The sequence below is a fragment of the Phyllopteryx taeniolatus genome, chromosome 11 (genome assembly GCF_024500385.1).
Source record: "Phyllopteryx taeniolatus isolate TA_2022b chromosome 11, UOR_Ptae_1.2, whole genome shotgun sequence".
In the NCBI taxonomy this organism is placed as follows: domain Eukaryota; kingdom Metazoa; phylum Chordata; class Actinopteri; order Syngnathiformes; family Syngnathidae; genus Phyllopteryx; species Phyllopteryx taeniolatus.
The window spans coordinates 11,369,330-11,390,077 of record NC_084512.1 but is presented as its reverse complement, the minus strand read 5'-3'; the positions used below and the strand labels follow the sequence as shown (position 1 = coordinate 11,390,077).

General features: G+C 43.2%; 1 protein-coding gene across 3 annotated transcripts in view; it reads left to right on the top strand.

Annotated features, from left to right (window-relative positions):
- The first annotated feature begins 5,371 nt into the window (after positions 1-5,371).
- The window catches only part of jag1b (jagged canonical Notch ligand 1b), a 28,956-nt gene continuing 13,579 nt past the window's right edge, over positions 5,372-20,748 (top strand). The window contains exons 1-8 of one of the 3 annotated variants that reach the window (XM_061789542.1): positions 5,372-5,765; positions 6,022-6,330; positions 14,066-14,117; positions 16,104-16,355; positions 16,809-16,869; positions 18,796-18,926; positions 19,018-19,137; positions 20,290-20,403. In XM_061789542.1, the coding sequence (XP_061645526.1) occupies positions 5,709-5,765; positions 6,022-6,330; positions 14,066-14,117; positions 16,104-16,355; positions 16,809-16,869; positions 18,796-18,926; positions 19,018-19,137; positions 20,290-20,403 (1,096 nt within the window). In that variant the 5' untranslated portion in view covers positions 5,372-5,708. Of the gene's footprint in view, positions 5,766-6,021; positions 6,331-14,065; positions 14,118-16,097; positions 16,356-16,808; positions 16,870-18,795; positions 18,927-19,017; positions 19,138-20,289; positions 20,404-20,748 lie in introns of all 3 variants that reach the window. The other 2 variants (XM_061789541.1, XM_061789544.1) reach the window with 2 other exon arrangements.

Here is a 20,748-nt window from a genome sequence, read left to right as displayed (position 1 = left end):
TAGACTCAAATTTGCCTTTTGCCATCAAGGACAAAAATCCCCCCAAGGGTTAAAAACTTCTCCAATTAACCCTAATTACCCAGACGGAGTGTTTCAATGAGGCCTGTAACCTGAGATGTCTATCAGCTCAGGCGGCCAGTGAGGAAGCGATACCTTTCATCTTGAAGTTCAACCACAGGAAATGTGGCATTTACATATTGACAGCAGTGATTTAAAATGATGGAATGAGCACATTGCTGTTTGAATTCACATAGGAATAAATATATTAAACTTAAAAGATTGTGCAATTTTTGCAGACCATCACAGAAGACATGATTATCCTTTTGCATTGCTATCCTTGTCAGTTATTGTATGAAGAAAAAGCCAAGTTGCTCTTTTGATGGGAGCTCTTCCCTTTTTTGGAAATACAAAATGCATGTTAGTGCTAATTGGAGATGGTTTTTGAAAGAAATTAGATGTTTTTTATAGAGCCAAAATGCTGGACAATAAAACTTGAGAATAATGCTGGATGATACAGCACAGCATTTCATAGAAACCATCATTGGGCAATATAGCATACTGTATCCCCACCTTTTCATTTCTTGCATGTGAATGCTTAGAGATGTTGATGGTCTTAAATTGTAAAGACCAATACATCACAACATATAGCAATCCCAGTTTTTGCATTGCTTAACTTGACTAGCTTGTTCAAAAAATATGCATTGTATTTATTACATGTGAAAGGCTCAAACTAAAGTTAAAAATAATAATATAGGTAATTGCATCAGAGCCACATCCAGAAACCATGCAATTAAGCCCACTGGGGTCTTTGACTATGGATTACAGCGCAACGGTCTGACATCATTCCTCCTTCCAGGAACTCATCTTTCATGTTCTTACAAAAAAAAGTCCAACATTTTTCCTTTAAGCATGATCAAACGTAAAGCTGTTATGTTCTTGTTTTCAGTTTAAACAAAAATTCCCATTCCTTTTTTTGTAAGCATGGTAGAGTATGACTTATGCTGTAATACATACACTGTACATAAAGCTATTGTTTATGTTATTTGACAGTTTGAAAGACACACAGTTATGAGCTGTGTGTGCTTAAAGCAAGTGATATAGTAAAATAACCAGTGTTGGCAAGGTTCTTTTTCCACACAAACTAGTTCAAAGTTCTGTTCACCATTCCAAAAAAGAACTAGTTCAGTTCATTGTTCATAATTAAATATTTTTAACCAAGTTCACAGTTTCAAAAATTAAATGGTCATACTTCTTTTTTATTCAATACTGTATGTTGCTGACCCTCAAAATACTCATAATAATTCATTTCCCCATTGTTGCCACCCATTCAGTCCACACTAGTAGCCAGCTGCAGCTTTCACCCTACAATCTCTGAAACATGAGGAAAACCATGTTGCTTGAATGGTCTTTTTTTAAATGAGGAATTGAAACAAAAACAGGGCTTTTGTCTTTAATGTACACACAGTAGGGCAGGAAAGACAGTGAAAGGACATTGATAACTTTGCATTCCTAGCAGCTCTGGCTGACTAGATTAACAAAATAGCTCTGATCCAAATCATAATTTTCCTAACAAAGCACATTCTCTCCCATTTACGCAGTGTCCCTGAACAAACCTCGCACATGTAAACATGAATGGCGGACGCACTGAATCGGTTGCCAAATACGCCGTTTGTCCACCAACATATGAGGACTCGTATATAGTGTGTCCAGACGTGTTTTGTCCTGGAAGTCCCTAAGAAAACCTGGCACTCTTGAATCAAAATGAACTTGTCACAGTTCGGGATTTTGAAGGCAAGGAAGACAAGGCAAAAACGTGGAGGACCCAAGTGGAGGGAATCAGGGAGGCAAGGCAGGAGTCTCAAAAAATTATATTTAATCCCCCTCCAAAAAAGGCAAACAAGGAACATGGAAAAAGCAAAGTAAACAAAGTCCCACAACTGATAACCAAAGTAGCAAAGAAACACTTGAATAAACCTAAAACTGGAAACAAAGCATGACTGGTGAAATAACTAAGCAACAACTGGTGACTAGGATGTGACAGAGACAATGACACCTGACAACGGCAATGAACTAACAAGAACTGAAAGAAACCAGAGAACTAAATACAAACAGATTGATGAGGCAACGAGGAACACCTGGACAAGACACGAGTAGCTGTGGATGGAGCTGATTGGTAGACACAAGGTAGAAGGTTGATGAGAACAGGTGCACACAATAACTAAATGAGCACACAAGACATGAAAAACATGGAACACAGGAAAACATGAAAAACCAAACAACCCAAACCAAAACTTAGACCATGACACTTGTGTTCCAAAAAAATCGCTCACAGACACCAGAATGAGCACATTCTCAATAACATTTATCAGGCAGAAATGAACTAAGTTCAGATCACGTTCGACCAAAATATGAACTCGTTCATGAAATTTAGTTCATTCAACTCATTGAGGTACAACACTAGTAATAACAAGATAAATTTTTTGGTGCATCCACCATAATGCGGACAGATCTCGAGATCTTTTTCAGCTTCTGTGGGAGAAACGTACAAAGGAGATGTGACACCCTCATAAAGAGCAGTAAAGTGTGAAGGTGAGACTCAACATGGTTACTGATTGATACAGTCCATCATAGCGCCCAACTGTGTTTCCGTTTTTGTGACCCATTACTGACCTGTGTAATTGCTTCACACAAATCCCTAACCACTGGGTGAGAGGAGGTTCCCATCTTGTTGTCTGTATGTGTGTAAGTGTGTGTAGGCCGAGTCTGATCCAAAAGATACACCTGGCCGTAATTGCCCTTCCACAAAAGGGCATCTAGGGAAACATAAAGGGGCCATAATATCTTTCAACAAATATTTTTCTATTAAGCAATGGTGAATGTCTCAATGTTTGTACTGTAATTGCGAAAGATCTCGTGTGATTGTTCGACAGTGGAACAATAAACATGTGCACACAGCTTGTTGTTCACTTTACATTCTAAAAATGTCCCAAAAAGGCATTCCAGCAAGAACATATGCCAGAACTAAGCAGGCATGGTGATTATTTCACTTGTGGAATTCAATGCATTTACTCCAAGGCTCATACTGCACAAACAGATGGTGAGGATACTCGTCATTTATTAGAAAGCCCTTCACACAGCCTCTGGCCTTGATGCTCATTTCTTTTGTAAGGTCATTTTAGTTACAAAGAGGTTTTAGTGCCACCCTGGAAAAAAAACACACACACTTCTAGATTAAAGTCATAATCTTACCAGAATAAACTAGTTCAATTGAGAAAAGTTGATTTTTTTTTTATTAAAGTGATAATTTTACGAGAATGAAATGAAATAGTCAAGAATTTGGGCACATCAACATCAGATGATTTTCCGTATCAGGACTTTGAGCCGATTGTGAAAGTGTTTTATGTCTGTTCTGGAGAAAGAACCACAGGGATTTGGGTGTTACTATGGAGAGCCTCCAATATGAATCATTGTGTTTATAAAGGAGTCCGCAATTACTCTGGGGTCTGCTTTCATCCACAGTACCAGGAGACTGAATCCCTCAATACAGCCATTAATTTCAATATTCAATGGCTTGAATTTATTTTATTCAAAAGCCATAGTGTTAGGGCCCCTGATGTTGCACAGTCGCTGCTTTTATAACCATTTAACCTAAAAAATATACACATTTTTTTCTCAATATTTTGACTTAAATATCAAAAATCTCAGAAAAATATAACTATATACTAGCAAACAGGGTGAAGCAGCCTGAACTGGTTGCCAGCCAATTGCTGGGCACATACAAACAAACAACCATTCGCACGCACATTCACTCCTACGGACAATTTAGAGTTGTCAATGAACCTACCACGCATGTTTTTGGGATGTGGGAGGAAACCGGAGTCCCCACGCAGGCACAGGGAGAACATGCAAACTCCACACAGGCGGGGCCAGGGATTGAACCCAGGTCCTCAGAACTGTGAGGCAGACGCTCTAACCAGTCGTCCACCGTGCCGCTTTGAAGGTATGTATGTTTATTGCTCCATTTTCCTTTACCGCTTATCCTCACAAGGGTCACGGGTATACTGAAGCCCTTCCCAGCTATCCTCGGGCGAGAGGCGGGGTACACCCTAAACTGGTTGCCAGCCAATCGCAGTGCACTTGGCTTTATTTTTATTTTTTTATTTTTTTACAGTATAATAGAAAAGTAGTGGAGTTAACTGGTAACTGATTTACAAGAAACAAAAAGAAGACACGTAGCTTTAAAGGGCTCCACCAGTGACCTCAACTGGAAGGAGTTGCTGTTTTGTATTGCTGAGTGTGAAAGTGGAGCTTATCCAGTTTTGACTTGTTTCGTTGGGCGGCTGTAGCTCAGTTGGTAGAGCGGATCGTCCAGTGACCCAAGGGTCACGGCTTTGGGCACTGTGATGGTGTAAATTGCTAAATTAGGGCAGTCCATTTACACATTTTAACAGTGGCTGTTATGCTCGCAGCGGCACGGTGAGAGCGACTGGTTAGCACATCTCCCTCACAGTTCTGAGGACCGGGTTTCAAAGCCCGGCCCCGCCTGTGTGGAGTTTGCATGTTCTCCCCATGCCTGCGTGGGTTTTCTCCTGGCACTCCCGTTTCCTCCCACACCCTAAAAACATGCATGGCAGGTTGATTGAAGACTCTAAATTGCCCTTAGGTGTGAATGTGTGTGCGAATGGTTGTTTGTTTCTATGTCCCCTGCGATTGGCTGGCGACCGGTTCAGACTGTACCCCTGCTTTCGCCCGTAGATTGCTGGGATAGGCTCCAGCAAACCTGGTGAGGATAAGCGGAACGGATGATGAATGAATGTTATGCTCGCATTAAAATGTGAAATTTATCACGTTAAAACGGGGAATTTATCATGTTATAACGTGAAACCTTTCAAATGTATCTTGTTAAAACGTGAACTTTATCACATTAAAATGCGAAATTTGCCCCGTTAAACCATGAAATTTGTCCCATTATAACATGATATTGAACTTTTTTTTTTCTGGTGTGGCAGCAATATGCTTCTGTAGTTTCACATTTGTGCTCTGATTTAAAAAAAAAAAAAAAAAAAAAAAAAAAAAAAAAGAATAAATCATAAGTTACTCAGCTGGTATTCAATACTGCCCCCCTACAAGTACTTACTCTTACTGAAGTAATTATTTGGAGGACTACTTTTGACTTTACCGACAGTATTGTCACTTGAGCCCAAATTTGGCCGCTGTGCCGATCTCCGCCGGTTTGTGACGTTCCTCGTGTTTGTTCCGAAAAGTTCAACCTCGGGCGTTTGATGAGCGCGGTGGTCCGAATGGTGGTGGGCGGGCTCTGCGACTCGCTCATGAATATGATGAAGGTGGAGGTGGGCCGTGCTGGGTTGCACACGCACAGGCGCAGACACTCCCTCTCGCTTGAACTTGTGCAGGCTGCCTCGCGCTTCATTCGCAACAACTTCTCAGTCAGTCAGCAAAGGCGGACCGCCGCATGGCTTCAACTTTTCCTCACTAACAAGTGGAATCTTGTCTCCCTCCGTCCCTCCCACCCACCCACCCCGAAGAGGAAGGACAAAACCGCGGGGCACAGCTAGGGAAGAGGATCCGGTGCCCGGCTTGAATCGTGACGTCTTTCTGGCGTGTCGTGCATGTTTAAATCGGAGCGCCGTGGTGCCGAGTGTCGGCCAGACGAGTAGTTCGAGCAGCGGCCACCTCAGTCCGCAGGCATGACTTGGAGAAGGGCCGCCGTCCTTGCTGCCTTTCTACTCTCGCTTCTCCTAAAGGTACGCAATGGTGTTGGTGCTGGTGGGCGGCTGCTGCTGCTTATTATTATTATTATTATTATTTAAAAAAAAAAAAATTTTGAGGGGGGAAGGGTCTCGCGGTTCAAGTTGGGTTCATATACTTTGATTGTCACCTTAATACGGCTATGCTAACATGACATGTAGCGTGCAAGAAAAAAAAAAACCCACAACAAGTAGTTTTTCGTGATTTTAGTACTGTTCTAACGCGGCGCTTTGACTGCTGTGTCGTCAACAGGTGTCAGACGGATCGGGACAGTTCGAGTTGCAAATGTTGACGGCGCACAACGCCAACGGAGAGTTGCTCAGCGGCGCGTGCTGCCACGGCGCACGGAACGCGGCGGACAGCAAGTGCAGCGCACGGGGAGAGTGTCGTACCTTTTTTAAAGTTTGCCTCAAGGAATACCAGTCAAGGGTTTCGGCGGCGGGGCCTTGCAGTTTCGGAATGGGATCTACGCCTGTCCTCGGAGGGAATACCTTTTCTTTTAGGGGCTCGGTCAGGAATGACAAGGCCAGGATAGTTTTGCCCTTCAGCTTCGCCTGGCCGGTAAGTTAGAACGTTTCATTTCTGAAAAGAAACTGCGCATTGTTTACAAGGCAATTGTGTGCAATTACTGTCGGTCAATCACTTGCTTTGCAAGAAAGCACAACAAAGTGAATGTGGTGAAGAAGGACCCCCCCTGGTCCCATTATCTGCACCAATTAACCAGGTGCAGCTGTATTTTTTTTTTTCCCCAGAAGGCCTCAGGCTGACAGGCTGCTGCTTCAAGGTTCATTTTAGATAGCAGTAAATTATGATTTCTGACAATTGCCTTTTGTGCCTCAAAAATTTTGATTTGTTTTTCGACTTGATCTATGGATGAGTAATGGTGTCGCATTATGGGGATGGTTCTGAAATATTGGACTTTTTCTTGAAGAAAAAATAATAATAATACAATGATGTCCCCAAAGTTCATAGAACTTTAAATAGGACTCTCCCTTAAGCCCATGCTGCCGCCCAGCCTTTATTGAGCCAAGGCACATATTTGACACAAAAAAAAGTCACATGGCCTGCCTCCCAAAAAAATTGTAGCAAAATGTGGATACGCAGGTTATAGATTCTGCCATCTAGTGGAAGCACATTTAATTGTTCTGTCTGTCAATATATGTCACTGGCATAGATGAACAAACATACATTGTTTGGCGTCAATAATTTTTACCCAATTAAGTGAACTTAGACACTTTCCTACGACACACCTGCGGTACTATGTATTTCAGCTTGGTATTCACGTGGGATTTCTATTGCATTGTAAAGCAACTTTCCAGAATGCAAAAAAAAAAAAAAATGTCAGCTGCTAAAATATACTGCGATGTGTAACCAGCCCTTTTTTTGTCTGACATTTTGGCCACAGGTAGCATTTCTTTGCAATCACATGCAATTTGTAGTTAAAAGAACAACACTGGTTTTCCAGTGCCGTGTCGATCTTCTGCTTGCCTGGAAGCTGGTCATGTTCAAAACAGTGAAACCTCAATGCCTGGTTTCCTCAAGTGTCAGCTCTTTCTCACAGCTCGGCCTGTGGGAATGTTGTAGCTTTGTGCAAGATGATTTGCCATGGTGGAGTGCATTTGAATGTTGACTGCACAGACTGACTGGCCCCACAGCTTGGCCCGCAAACAACTTATACACACAGCCACAGACACACACACATACACACACACACACACACACACACACAGCCTGATGGGTGAATGGCCCAAAGGCGCTGTGTATGTGTCCAATGAGATCAAAACTATTTTTGTCTCAATTGAGGTGGAACTGGGTTTAAAAAAAAAAAAAAAAAAAAAAATTGTTGACTACTGTGAACATCATTGCCACATTGAGTGAAGTGGAAGACTGCATGATTCCCTCTCACATTGTACTTTTTAATGTGTTTCAGCAGCCATTTATTACTTGAAGGCAGATAGACATTTGCTATGATCTAATAGTCAGTTAAACAATGTTCACAGCAGGGTTGCATGCTATTTGATATCTTCTGGCGCCTCACAATTTTTTTTCCCACCATCCTTACACCCTAGTTTGAGTCTAGTACCTTTTGACTGAATTTGTTAGATTGATCACACAAGCTCCCACCAAGTACTAAAACTGCAATGTGGCATTTTTTGATGGAAGTCTTGGCTGATACACGGTTCCCGTTCATATACTGTTGTTTATTAACTTCGATAAGTATGGGTGATTAAGGACACAATATACTGTAAGTAGTTGATGGTACAGTTTAGTGGCCTTAGTGACATTTCATTATGACAACTCAGTAGTACAAAAGGTAAAAAGACAAACGTCTGTCTCTGTTTAGGATCCCTTCATGGTAACACTGAGGTAACGTGCAACTCGGTGCCAGATTAGTATTGTATTAGTGGTTGAAATTCAATTGTAGGGGCATTGAAATGCATCTAGACAAAGGGAAGGTTCTGAGCCAATCCCTTGGGTTCTGTATTCAAATTGATGCCCTAAATGGTTTGAATTCCAGTGTATTTCCTGTTCGAATAAAGCGTTTTTGGGAATCAGGAGGAGGAACAGTTCAAAAGATAAGCGATTCTCTTGATAGCTTCTCTGATCCATCACTTCCAGTGTTTTACCTCAGTGCACATCAACAATTGTCAGCGTAGGTATGATATCACACTTTTCATCAGTTGATTGGCTGCTGTGAACGGATGGCAGTGTGGTGCAATCGAGTTGTTGGGAACCTCGGGTTCATGAAGTCCCCCCCCCTCGACCCCTTCATTTTCTCTCAGAGCCGCATGAAGTTGGCCTCTTGTCCGTGCAGGGCTTTGTTTAAGTCACGCTCTGTTGGACCCCAGGCATTTCATCACTTTAACCTCGCCACCCACAGCAACTGCCGCACTTAATGAGGCTGCACACATGTGCTTGGATCAGGTAGGGTGAGAGCCAAGCATCCAGCTCCATGCCATCGGCTGGACATCTTTTAACGAGTTGCCACGCTGCCCTGTGTTGATTCGACCGTTTAACGCCGCACTTTCATTCACTGTGTGAGCCCAGCCAGCCGGACCCTCGCTGTGTATATAGCCGTGAGACAATGGTGTGCCCTCGATGACTACAGTGAGGATTACAGAGCACAATGGCGACAGTGCAGTTCTAATGCCAGTGCAGGACAAGCAACAGGAAACAGTTGTAGTGGACTCAGCAGTGATTGATATTGGCTCATAGGCGAACTGGAACCTTGTCTCTGAAATCTCTTTAGCATCTTGGACCATATCAATGAAGCACAGAAGACCTTTTAAATTTGAGTTATCTGAGTGCAGCATTTCAAATGGTTATATTTAAAGGTACTGGTTCACCTACGTTTAGACATTTTCTGCCAGGGTCAATCTGTAGTGTACCTATGCCAAGGGTAATGGAAGAGATTTGAATGCTCATCCCTTGTTTGTATGTTGCCAGAATAATCCTATACATTGCCACAGAACTTTGTTTAGAAACCATGACATTTTAGTGCAAATACAGGAATTTATTTATTTGTTTTTGCTTTCCCCATCAATCAATCTGAAAACTTGGAAGACAAGCGAATATTCCAAATCTGTTACGATGACTTTGAGTAATCATGTTTTAATTATAGCATAATTTTCTGCTGTATCGCAATGTCTCTGTCTTGTTTTGGCATTTCAGTGATTGATGAACTGGGACTAGTCAGTCAATAGTTGGCTCAACCTTGAGGGGTGACCACCTCTGGCAACTGGGGGGAGTAATGATATGTTTGTTTTCTATAGGCTGCTCTGATGTGTTGCGAAAGTGCAAATGACTCCAGTATAAGAGTAAAATCTTTCTTCAACTGGGCCATTTTTAAAGTGTGCTTGTGGTGTTGTGACGGTTACGCAATAGCCGCTTCACGGGGGGGGGGACTTCAAACTGCATGGAAACGTGCATAGAAAACAACATGTTTAATTGGGTTCAGCTGTTTTTGTTTCTCTATAAGCCCAGTGACCCTCAAAGAGGACCAAGGGCCATGCTGCTTTTTTTTTTTTTTTTTTTTTTTTTTTTTTTTTTTTTTTGTTAAATCATTTATATGGCTTTCATTCCTGCTCCTGGGTTCAGGGCTCAATGGCCTGGAGTTCCTTGCGGAGCATTTTTGCTTTTGTTGGCACAAGGAGAGATCCTTCTTTCTCCCAACTCAGTTGATGTACCTTTTAAAGGGATGTTTAGTAAGCTGCTGAATTTACAACATTGTTTGTCTTCCTGCCAATTCCTTGTTGTGATGAAAATCTCCGTGCAAACTAAACGTTCCTTCCTGCCAGGCCGTCAGTGCCATCGTCGGCTTTGTGGGTGATTCTCTGAGTTGCCTTATCGTGCCTGAGCCTGACTGTAATGACAAATGCTGTGTGTTACTCAGTGGCCTCTATCATTGGTTGGATCTCAGGTTAATGCTTCTGAAGTGATTGACTCAGGAAAACCGATGGAAAAGTTTAACATGTCTTTGTCACAACTGTTTACATTTCCTCTGAGGCAGGACGTGGCTAATCTGTTGCCTTTATTTGGTCCTTTAGCTGTGAGCAGTAAGTATTACCTTGCTTTTATTCCAATAAACTACCTTGGGAGAGTACATCAGCTAGATCCAAGAACAGTGTTAGCGTTGAGAAAAATCCCCTTCGTAGTGAGACTCGCGTTATATTTGTGGTTTGAACTGGAGTGATCTCGGCCGCTTACGGTATGTAGCCTGTCTTGTTGGGTAGTGGCTGTTTGGACAGGAAAGATAAGGAGGACTCACTTTGCTCGGGAGTCTGCACGCTGCAGTTCAAAGAGGAGCTACGAGTCAGCTGGGAGTCTGGGAAAAGTGAACCTGGCAGTGGCAGACAAGCTGATAACAGCCCCGGAGTTACGGTGTGATGGAGTGAGGGCCTGGTCCCTATCTAGGTTTCAGCAAATGTTTATTTGGTCTACAATCACATTAATGGCAAAGCTACTTAAGATTAAGGTACTGCTGATGTTGTTCACACTGAACTTTGCCCATGTTTGTATACACATTATTATTGCTGTCCAATGGAAAGTATCTCCAGAAAAAAATCACAAAAAATTATTTGGCTAAAAAACAACGACCTTTGAATGAACAGCACATTTGGAGACATGCTTTTAATTGGGCAGTGCAGACCGTTGCTAATGGATAACGTTGTAAATTTTTGAAAGAAAAAAAAAAAAATCGGAATTCTGGAAAAAAAGAAAAAATCCCTGAGATGTTGTCTAGGTATCAGCATCTAACTCAGTCATTTTTTGGGAGGTGTGCTTTTCATTGGACAGCGCTGGATAAATATTGTCAGTGTTTTGCTAAAATTGTAGTTAATCTTTTTAATTTTAATAATCTGTAAACCCAAATTTTTTAAATTAAAATTTTTTTTTTTAATTTGAGTCAGAAAATGAAATCAAGTATAAAGTAAACGATAGAAATGGGGGGGGAAAATAAGTCATAAAGTTGTTTCTCAAATATAACGCCTCGCAAAAGTTGGAGATGCATGCTTTTTCTGCACTAAAGGGTGATTCTTGTTGCCTGTACAAGTGTTGGATCATCCTGGTGCGGCTTTGGCAAAGGTCCGATCACTTTATAAAGGCGTCTGTTTTTAATTAACTATGTTACCTGCTGCCAGCCTATCCCAACCTTCTGTGAGGCGCAAACATAATGTTGGATTACTTCAAAGTTTTGGCTTCAGTTTAGTTGAGAGATTTTGGGTGTGTGTTTCCAAACCTTTCAGCAATTAGTTGAATAGGGAGTTTCATTTTGCAGGTTTGTCATGTTTGCACAAGTGCCTTGAGTATATGTTTTTGTTTTGGACTCTCACGTCAAAGTGGTGGGAATTGATGGTGGCACAGTTCTCTTGCCTCCATGTTGAGGCAAGTCTTCAGTGACGAAACAGAAAGGAAGGGTGTGTTGGAGAGCGGCCTTAAAAAGGAATTTGCTAGTAAAACATTAAACATTGTGCACCATGATGACAAGCCCCCTCAGTGTTTGTGTTGTTTTTATTTATTGGAAGTGTAACTAGGAAGCTTCTGTGTCGGGTTCATGTCCTGCACCCTCAGAAAAGATTTGGGTTTGGCCATTGTTGTGCTTTAGTAACACGATAGTCCTTCAAAACCAGATCCTAAGATTTGTTTCAGAGCCATGTTAAGGTCAACTATAGAAAATCCAGCAATCCTGGTTTCTTATATCAACCACAGCTACGTCAATGAAGATGTCGCAACCATGACTGATGTTGATATTTTTGGGAGATGGGTGATCTTCGTGGTTTCTGTATTGATTTTGAGTTTCCCCTTTTTTGTTTTTTTTAAAGAAACACATTGACAAAACAGTATCACAAATATATATGAAATGGATAAAGCTTAGGAAGATGATTAGTTAACTAAAGAACTACGATTGTTTGCACCTTGACATGACTTCTAAGGCTTGGCATAATATCTATTAATTGATCTTTAAGAATGATTCATTAATCTTTGAAGCGGTTAGGTCAAAAAGGAGTGTATACTTGGATGCAACCAAAAGAGGGGATAGGGATTTAATTATTGATGTTGAGTTTGAGTCTAAAGAACAACCTGACGTCAACTATAGGAAGTTGCAAATCTGTGCAAAACTTTGCTATAGCTCAACAATTCAAGGCAGCATTTTTCTGCCCACCACTTGTATCAAAATAAGTATTCAGAACAATCAGATATTCTCCCATTAAATTAAATAAATAAAGTAAATCTATTAATTCATTATTTTCCCAGTAATCATCAAGGACATTTAAATGCCCATCCCTAGTACCTTGATGTATGAATCCATGTTTGGTTGTATAGAAGCATTGCTTCGATGCTCATTTATTGTTGAGTTGGATCGACGCAGAATGTCTCCTGTGGTGAAAAAAAAGAAGTTGTAGTCCAAGAGGCTAAGTGAGAACATATGATGGGAACACCAAAGTAGCAATGTTAGAGTGGGGAGGGGAAGAGGACTAGGGGACCCTTGTTTCTATTAATGTAATGTAGCTATATGCTGGGCAGCAATATTTGTTGATTAGGTCTTGGATTTCCATTGTTGCTGCCTGTGTATGTTGTGCTTGCAGCCAAGCTGTGAGTCAGTCTGCCATGCTTGGTGATGATGAGTGCTGTGTTTCAAATAATAGCCACTCTGATTGCAGGAGACGCTGGCACATGATGAGACAATGTCTCCTGGAGAGATGGAAAGTTAAATGGCTAACAAAATGGGGCAAAGCAGTGAGAAAAAAAGGGGGGGGGGGTGCGGGGGGGTGACTCATTGCCACTCTCTTTCCGCTCAAAGCCGATCAGGAGTTTTCCTCAGAGCAGGTGTTTTCGCCATGAGGTCATCGTAGTGTCGGCGTGTGCCTCCAAGAAGAGTTAAATTAAACCTTTGCGTATTTGTGATCACACTGTTGTGTGTTCCCTCGTGAATGTGGTGCAGGGTGGTGACTCGTGAGAAAGTGTAAGCTGATATTGGTGCGAGTGCTACCGATCCTGATCAGTCCTCGTGCTTTGGGAGTGCGGACAAGCCCGCCAGAATGCAGCATTCTTTCTGTTTCCCATATTCCTTCTTTAGTTATCATCCTCATTATTATTTCATCTGCCTGTCTTTTTGTGACACTCCTCTTAAAAAAAAAAAAAAAAAAAAGTGTCACTTGTAGGTGGTTCCCAGCCTTCGTAGCGCCACATTTTAAATTGGCATTAAATTGCAAATCTCATATAGACTGCAAAACAGACCTGCTTTCTCAGAGCTTTGGAAGTTATCCACTGACATCTCTGGCCACATTTTGTAAACATGTGGAAAACTTTATTTTGGGGCGAAAATCAGTTTTCAAAAGCAAGCAAGCTTTCTGTGGCTGAGATGAAGACATATTTTTGGCATGGCCATCTATATTATCCCTCTTTGTGTACTTTTTATTTTATTATGACTTGTTGAAGTCATTATTCTAAAGTCTGTGTCGTGTCATCTGGCTAGGTCATTTGCTGCTTTGGTTGCCGTGCATTAGACTCCCTCGTGCAGGGTTTGTCTGCTCATCTTTCCTGCCGTTTGTCTGCTTTGCCTCCCCCCCCCCCCCACACACACGCACAAAAAATGTAATCTTATCCTGCCTTAATCAAATCAACAAAGTTGTTGTTGTTGTTAGATACACAGCTGGTTGCTTTGAAAGCTCTCAATGTGAGGTGAAACTTATTTTGTGACGTATTTTAATCATTGCTAGGAAACAATTTTGACAATGTGTTCATAGAGATATTTTTAAATGCTTTCTAACAATCAAATTTTCTCTCTTTTCTACAGAGATCCTACACTTTGATAGTAGAAGCTTTGGACTTCAACAATGAAACCAGCGGTAAGATATGTTGAGCCCCACATTTCCTTCTTTGTAACTCTTATTCTTCATGGCGTCTGCGGGGTCAGGAATGGAAGTAAATATTTTTTCTGTGCCCCCTACCTACCCGCTTTCCACACAGTCTCTTGGGCGAGCACGTGTCTGAAAGAAGAAAGTGTGTTGATGGGTAGATGCAAGGAGCGAGAGCAGGAGATGGGAGAGCGAAAGGAGAAGAAATGAAGTGAAAATTTTTGCATTCTGCCTCGATGACTGATGGCAGGTGCTGCCCGCCAGGGTCCGGGTCACTCAGTCTCACTGTCACCGGGGCGTGAAACGCTGAGTTTATCCGGCTACCCCCTGGTCCGCCCCTGCTGCCGGCATGCTCACTTAGAAGAGAAGGAGCAGGCAGTTGTCTTGATCAGTATTACCAGCTTGTTGTTAGTCAAGGTAGGCTACAGAAAGGTGGACGTACAGTCAAGCATCACGTCGGATGCTATTTACTGTCCCGACTGTTCGTACTCATTGGTGACGGTGGGCGTGGTGACCGCAGCTATAGTAGATTTTGAGCCCATGCTTGTTTGTCTCTCTCTGTGTGAGGTCAACAAGGTTTCGGTCTTTTCTGCCGTATTTGGCGCTTCTCAGAGAGCCATTAGGGCACTGGTGTGAAGAGCCCCGAATGTACATTCACTCAGTACTGGTGAAGCCCCTCTGCAAGCAGGTTACTTTCCTACATCAAACTTAGTCACTAGTAATTATTTCATTGGCAATCTTCAAATGGATTTCAATGAAGTATGTGGACAAAATAAGGTCCTGTTTGCTCTCAGAAGTTATCTTCTGAGTGCTGTGATGTCTTGTGTTGGAGTGTGGCCTCTACAAATTTGTCTGGTCTATTTTACGCTCTGCCTCGAGCGCGGCAACACTTAGCAAGGATGTGCTACCCCCAACACCGCAGGCCGCTGCTCAGTAGAGAAGTGCCACATAGCTGAAGCACCAGACTCCAAGCCCCTGCGAAATGTTGCCAGTCACTGTGATTCCAGTACTCAAACACCGCCTCCCTGCCATCCCATACACACCACTAACGTGGTAAATAAATGACAGCAAGCCACCCTTTCCACTCTGGTTCAGCTGCATTGCATCATACTACACAGAGGAGCGACTCACCCCCTGGTCAACCCCCTCTGCTCGTGTGAGCGCAGTAAATAACATCTCGGACACATTTTTCATTCTCTCCCAGGTGAAAGATTCACAAGAATTGTGTGCGTGCGTACAGTATAGTCTCTGTGCTGCGCTCCAGTGGCTTAGCTTAGTTTAGAGTGTTTGCTATGGGGGGGGGGGTCGGTGTCCAGTCCGGTCCAGTGTCCTACCTCAGTCCTTGTCCTCTTGACAGAGCCATGACCCCCTCATGTTTGAACAAAGTCTGTGTGTGGTATCGGTGTAATGTTGTAAACAACATGGTCAGGCACTTGTTAGAGAATATTGGCAAAAAAGGTTGACATGAGACAATTTGAAAAATGTATGTGAGCTTGGGTAAAAAGTGCTGATGGGCACGTTGGCTTTTGCCCCAGCACTGAATGTGGCCTTGGTGTCTTTACACTGTAATTTATGGCGACTGCGGTTCTGTCCTGGCCCGAGCAGACGCAAAGGGCAGCATGAAGCTGTGAACCTGAGTTGGAAACTAACTTGGGACAGTTGGTAAGGGAGTTTGAGTGAACGGGAGAAAAAAAAGTAGTTTAAAGTGCTCATTAAAAGCCGCCTTGTCTTTTTTGTATTTCCTGTAACCGCTCTTGCTCACCAGTACACATAGTTGCTTTGATTACATATAATCAGCTATCTTCTCGCGATTTGTGCTCAAGCATTTTCGGTTAGCCACTGCAATATCCCGTTGTACGCTTTGAAAATTCATGGTGCATTCCAGCGCTACTCTCACGGAATTGTGTTGGATTCCATGCAGCAAGAACCTTGCAGCTGGTGTTGATGCAGTAACTTGTTGTCGTGTTCAAGGTGCAGATGGGAAGGTGATAGAGAAATCGTCACACTCGGGCATGATCAACCCCAGCCCACACTGGCAGAAGCTGACTCACAATGGCCCCGTTGCTCAGTTTGAGTACCAGATCCGGGTCAGCTGTGATGAGCACTACTATGGCTTCGGCTGCAACAAGTTCTGTCGACCCAGGGATGAGTTCTTTGGGCATTACACATGTGACTACAACGGGAACAAGACTTGCCTGGAAGGCTGGTCGGGACCAGAGTGCAACACTGGTAAGAAGCCCTGAATTGTCCATGTGGACTAATGACTGATAGCGCTCCACAATGTATTAACTGAACTCTAAAGAGAAGCTTGAGAAAGTCTAAATTATTTATGTGTTATGAAAGAAGCAGCCAGACTGCAGTATGACTCATGCTGATACATGGTTGCTGGGTCATTGCTACTGAATGGATGACTTTGTTTATATAAGTACTCCACCAATCCCCCCCCCCCCCCCCCTTCCCCCCTTTCTATTTCCATTCAAATGTTGTCATCAGCATGACTAGATAAACTTCTCTTAATTTTCTGAGTCCAAAATGTTGTCACGTGAGTGATCTCTTGGAGAATAAATGTGTATACATGCTCAGAGACGAAAGTGCTAAACATACAACATAGCTAAGCTAAAGCTGATGAGTTTGTATTTTGTTGCCAGGCAACCAACATGAACTTTCTCCTCTCTCGTTTAGCAATATGCCGACAAGGCTGCAGCACCGAACATGGATCATGTCAGGAGCCAGGTGGATGCACGTAAGTGATCCAAACTGCCCAGTGCCATCTATTATTGTGTGACTGATATTTTCTTCACTGCATTGAAATAGATGATCATCTCACTTCACCGATCCGCTTATTATTGAGGTTGTAGTGCATCACGCTGAGAGGCATTTGTAATATTGTGGTTACTTTATTTCCCTACCTGCTGGGACAAAATATTGCAAAGAGTATGATGCAGCACAACAGTACTAATATAATTATCTCTGATCAAAGCTTTTGATTGTGCAGGTGTTGTCTTTGTAGTAGGGGAATTATGTGCATTGCTCAACACCACCAAGAGTGTGTGAGAAGTGAAATGGCATCTTTTTTTCACTAATTAATCGGTTTTCTTTTATGTTTTAAATTTTCTGGTTAAGTGACAAACACAGGTTGAGTTACTTGTAAACTCTGGGAATAGCCTGTTTGGGGAAAAACTGTTAAATGCTAAGAATCCAAGTTGGAAATGTTTTTTTTTACCCCCCCCCTCTGATTAGGCTGCCGTTATCAGTCAAATCATGTGTAACATTTGCGGTGGGCTTTTTTAAAAGCATATTGTTTGTGCAGCTAATGGCTTCCTAATGCTGTTTATGCACACAGCCAGAGGAAGAGCAAGGCACAGATGGGTATCGGTGCAGGAGCATTGTGTGCATCATCCTGTACGAGGCCCCCTGCTCCATCACGCTCTCCTTGCAGTCGGACGTTAGTTGCTTTCTTAGTTGTCTGCTTTGGCTCCAAATCAAGTACAGGGAGTGTGGGGTTGGTTCACTTTCTGAACAAGCGTTGTTGTTTTTCCGCCAAGCTTTTGAACTAAATCAGGTTTCTTGTAAGTGCCTGTGTGGCCACTGGGTGAACAAGAGGTTGAAATGTTTTCCCGCACAGGTGTGGCTGTTTTGTATTGAACTTGCCTTCAGGGGCAGCCACCACCACTCATGACACTGTGGGAATCTTGTTGTCACAAAATGGATTGCTAACGTTGTACCTGTAAACTCTGCTTTGCAAAGCATTAACTGTATCCTACCCATTTACTGTAAGTGGTCCATGTTCCCATGTTGAGTAGTGTGCGTCAGAAGTGCTGCACAAAGTAATGCTGCATTCCCCAGTAATTTAGCTGCTTAATAACGAAATCATTTCGGAGCCTGCTGGGGAATCCTCTGCCACTACTAATTGATAGATTAGCACACTTTTAAGAATTAGCCTCTTTAATCACAGAGTGAGGTTGACTTAACCACAGGTTTTTTTTTTTACAGTCCTTTTCTGGAGGCTAATCACCATGCAGCTCTCCCAGAGAGGACAATCTGTGTCCTGTCGCTATAGCAAGCAGCCCCATCTCCACTCAGCCACCTTTTTAAGGAGTGCAGCTATCAGCCAGGTTTTGTTATGGAGCCTTGGGAAGCAAAAATAGTGCAGCATTATCTGTGTAATTATGGACCTGGACATGTCAGCGGTCAGCAAGAAGGACGGCTTTTCTCCTCCTCCTCCTGGCCTGAGGCAAAAGCCTAACTCTTGACTCATGGGAACCAGGACCATGAAGAGCCCGGTGGGATCAACGCTGTTCTCTGGTGCTGCTGCCAAGACACAAGCACACTGTCAGTCAGGAGGATGTGTGTTGTGACACTGTTGTTAGCCATGGCAAAGGTCTTTGGAATTGGAATTAAGTGTTTGGAACCAAGCAAAGCAGAGTTGTTGCATAAGCAGTATGCCATTTAAGTTGTGGCCTTTTAAGATGCAGCAGTTGAGACTGTAATACTGCCTCTTTGTTTGCTGTGCAGCACTAGCTAAATCCAGATTATTGTTGCTTGTTAAGCAATGTGTTCTAAACAAACGATTAAACTACGGGTTTTAGATTGTGCTGTGGTTGTTGTTGCTTTAATGTGCAACGTGTGTGTGCATAGTGTCTGATAGCATGTGTTGTGGTTCCTGCAGGTGTTTGTATGGCTGGCAAGGCCAATACTGCGACAAGTGTATCCCCCACCCCGGCTGTGTACATGGCACCTGTGTGGAACCCTGGCAGTGCCTCTGCGACACCAACTGGGGCGGACATCTCTGCGACAAAGGTTCACATCTTGGATTGCAGCGCCCTGACTTAGAAACCTTTCATTTTGTGCCAGAACAAACTAAATCCCTGTGAACTCCCTCGTTTCCCAGATCTGAACTACTGCGGCACTCACCATCCGTGCATGAATGGAGGCACTTGCAGCAACACGGGACCGGACAAGTACCAGTGTTCGTGTGCTGAGGGCTACTCTGGAGCCAACTGTGAGAGAGGTGAGTGCCACGAGATTACCGCTGAGTGGAGCCATAATGGGAAAACTGTGCTCAGATGGTGTTTATAGTCTTGTGAGAAATTTCAAAGGAAATGTCAAAAGATGCTCTTTTTTTTGTAACCGTAGTGACAGATCATTTGAATGGCTGCAACTCAGTGGAGTTTTAATTGTTGGGGGTAGTTTTTGTGTTATCCTGCTGGCAAGCAAACAACAGCAATGAAAGTATTTGGTCCCTGGTGGAGTTGATTGATTGATCTGATCTCATGTAGCTATGAGAAGGTTGAGGTGATGTCAGGTCTGAGGTGCTTGGAGTCTGCAATCGGATGACTCTGAGTCTGCAGTAATCCGCATCCACTCCTGCAGAAGTGCCCCCTTCCCAAATCAGGTAATCCACAATGTGATCCTCTGGGGCCGATCATCACGTTTACCCCCCTTCCACATTAAAAGCAGACGGTAATGCTAATATTCAGCTGCTGCAAACACTTACCGTGGAGATGATGTTTCTTTGCTCATTAAATGTGAGCCTCGCGGGGTGCTGACAGCTTAACTGCAGACATGTGACGAAACCGTGCCCTCCGTGACGGGAGGTGTGCAGTGGAGCGGGGCGACGTCTATGTGTTGGAGCAGAGAGGATGTGCTCTTACCTCCTCGTTGACTGATCAGCTTGATTGCCTCATCGTTCCCTGACTAAATCATTCATTTGGGATTAATTTAGTGACTCGCTCATCCTATACTTGCTCATAATGAAGTAACTCGGGGGCAGATGCTCCCCCCGCCCCTTTTTTTCCTTCTCCACTCTACTGGCCCCCCACCCTCTGCTTTGCTCTCTCCCCACTCTCATCTTGTGCCCCCACTCAGGAAGAGATCGGCAGGCAGTCACAGCGCATGAAAGATGATTTCCAGTTGTGCGGGTAATGAGTGTGAGATTTGAGGCAGGAGTTAGGTGATAAATAGAAGGTGTTCTGTTTGATTCAAGAGTCGCTGGCAAGAACTTTGCTGGTGTTTTGGCTGGAGTATTTGTTTTTAATTGAACGGTCCCATTCAAAGAGATGTCATTACAGAAAAGAACATTTTACTTGAAGGTGGGGGCAATGAGTCAGAAGGGTGTGTTCTGCTTGTGCTTGATTGTGTAACCTGTCCTTTTGCTTTCTAGCGGAACATGCCTGTTTGTCCAATCCCTGCTCAAATGGCGGGAGCTGCTCAGAAACCAGTCACGGTTATGAATGTCATTGTGTGCCAGGCTGGAGCGGTCCTTCCTGCACTCTCAGTGAGTAAGACTGGCACTTGCAGCCTTGGCACCTGCGGCTCTAATAATAAATATGAAATACATGGACAAAGGTATTGGGACTCATTACACATACAGGATGTGAGACTGGAAGAAAAAAATATGGAGTTGGTCTCCCAATTTTGTAGCTAACAGCTGCCACTCTTTTGGGAAGACTGCCTGTGGGAAGGATTGCTCATTGTTCAGCTTAGAGGTCAGTGTTGTTGGACCGAAGCGACTGAATCAAAATGTCTGTTGTAGTTGCATTTCCAAAGTGTCTTTGGAAAATGAATTAAGATTCAGGCAGGACTACGGTGATAAATTACAGGGTGTGTCCCAAGACTTTTG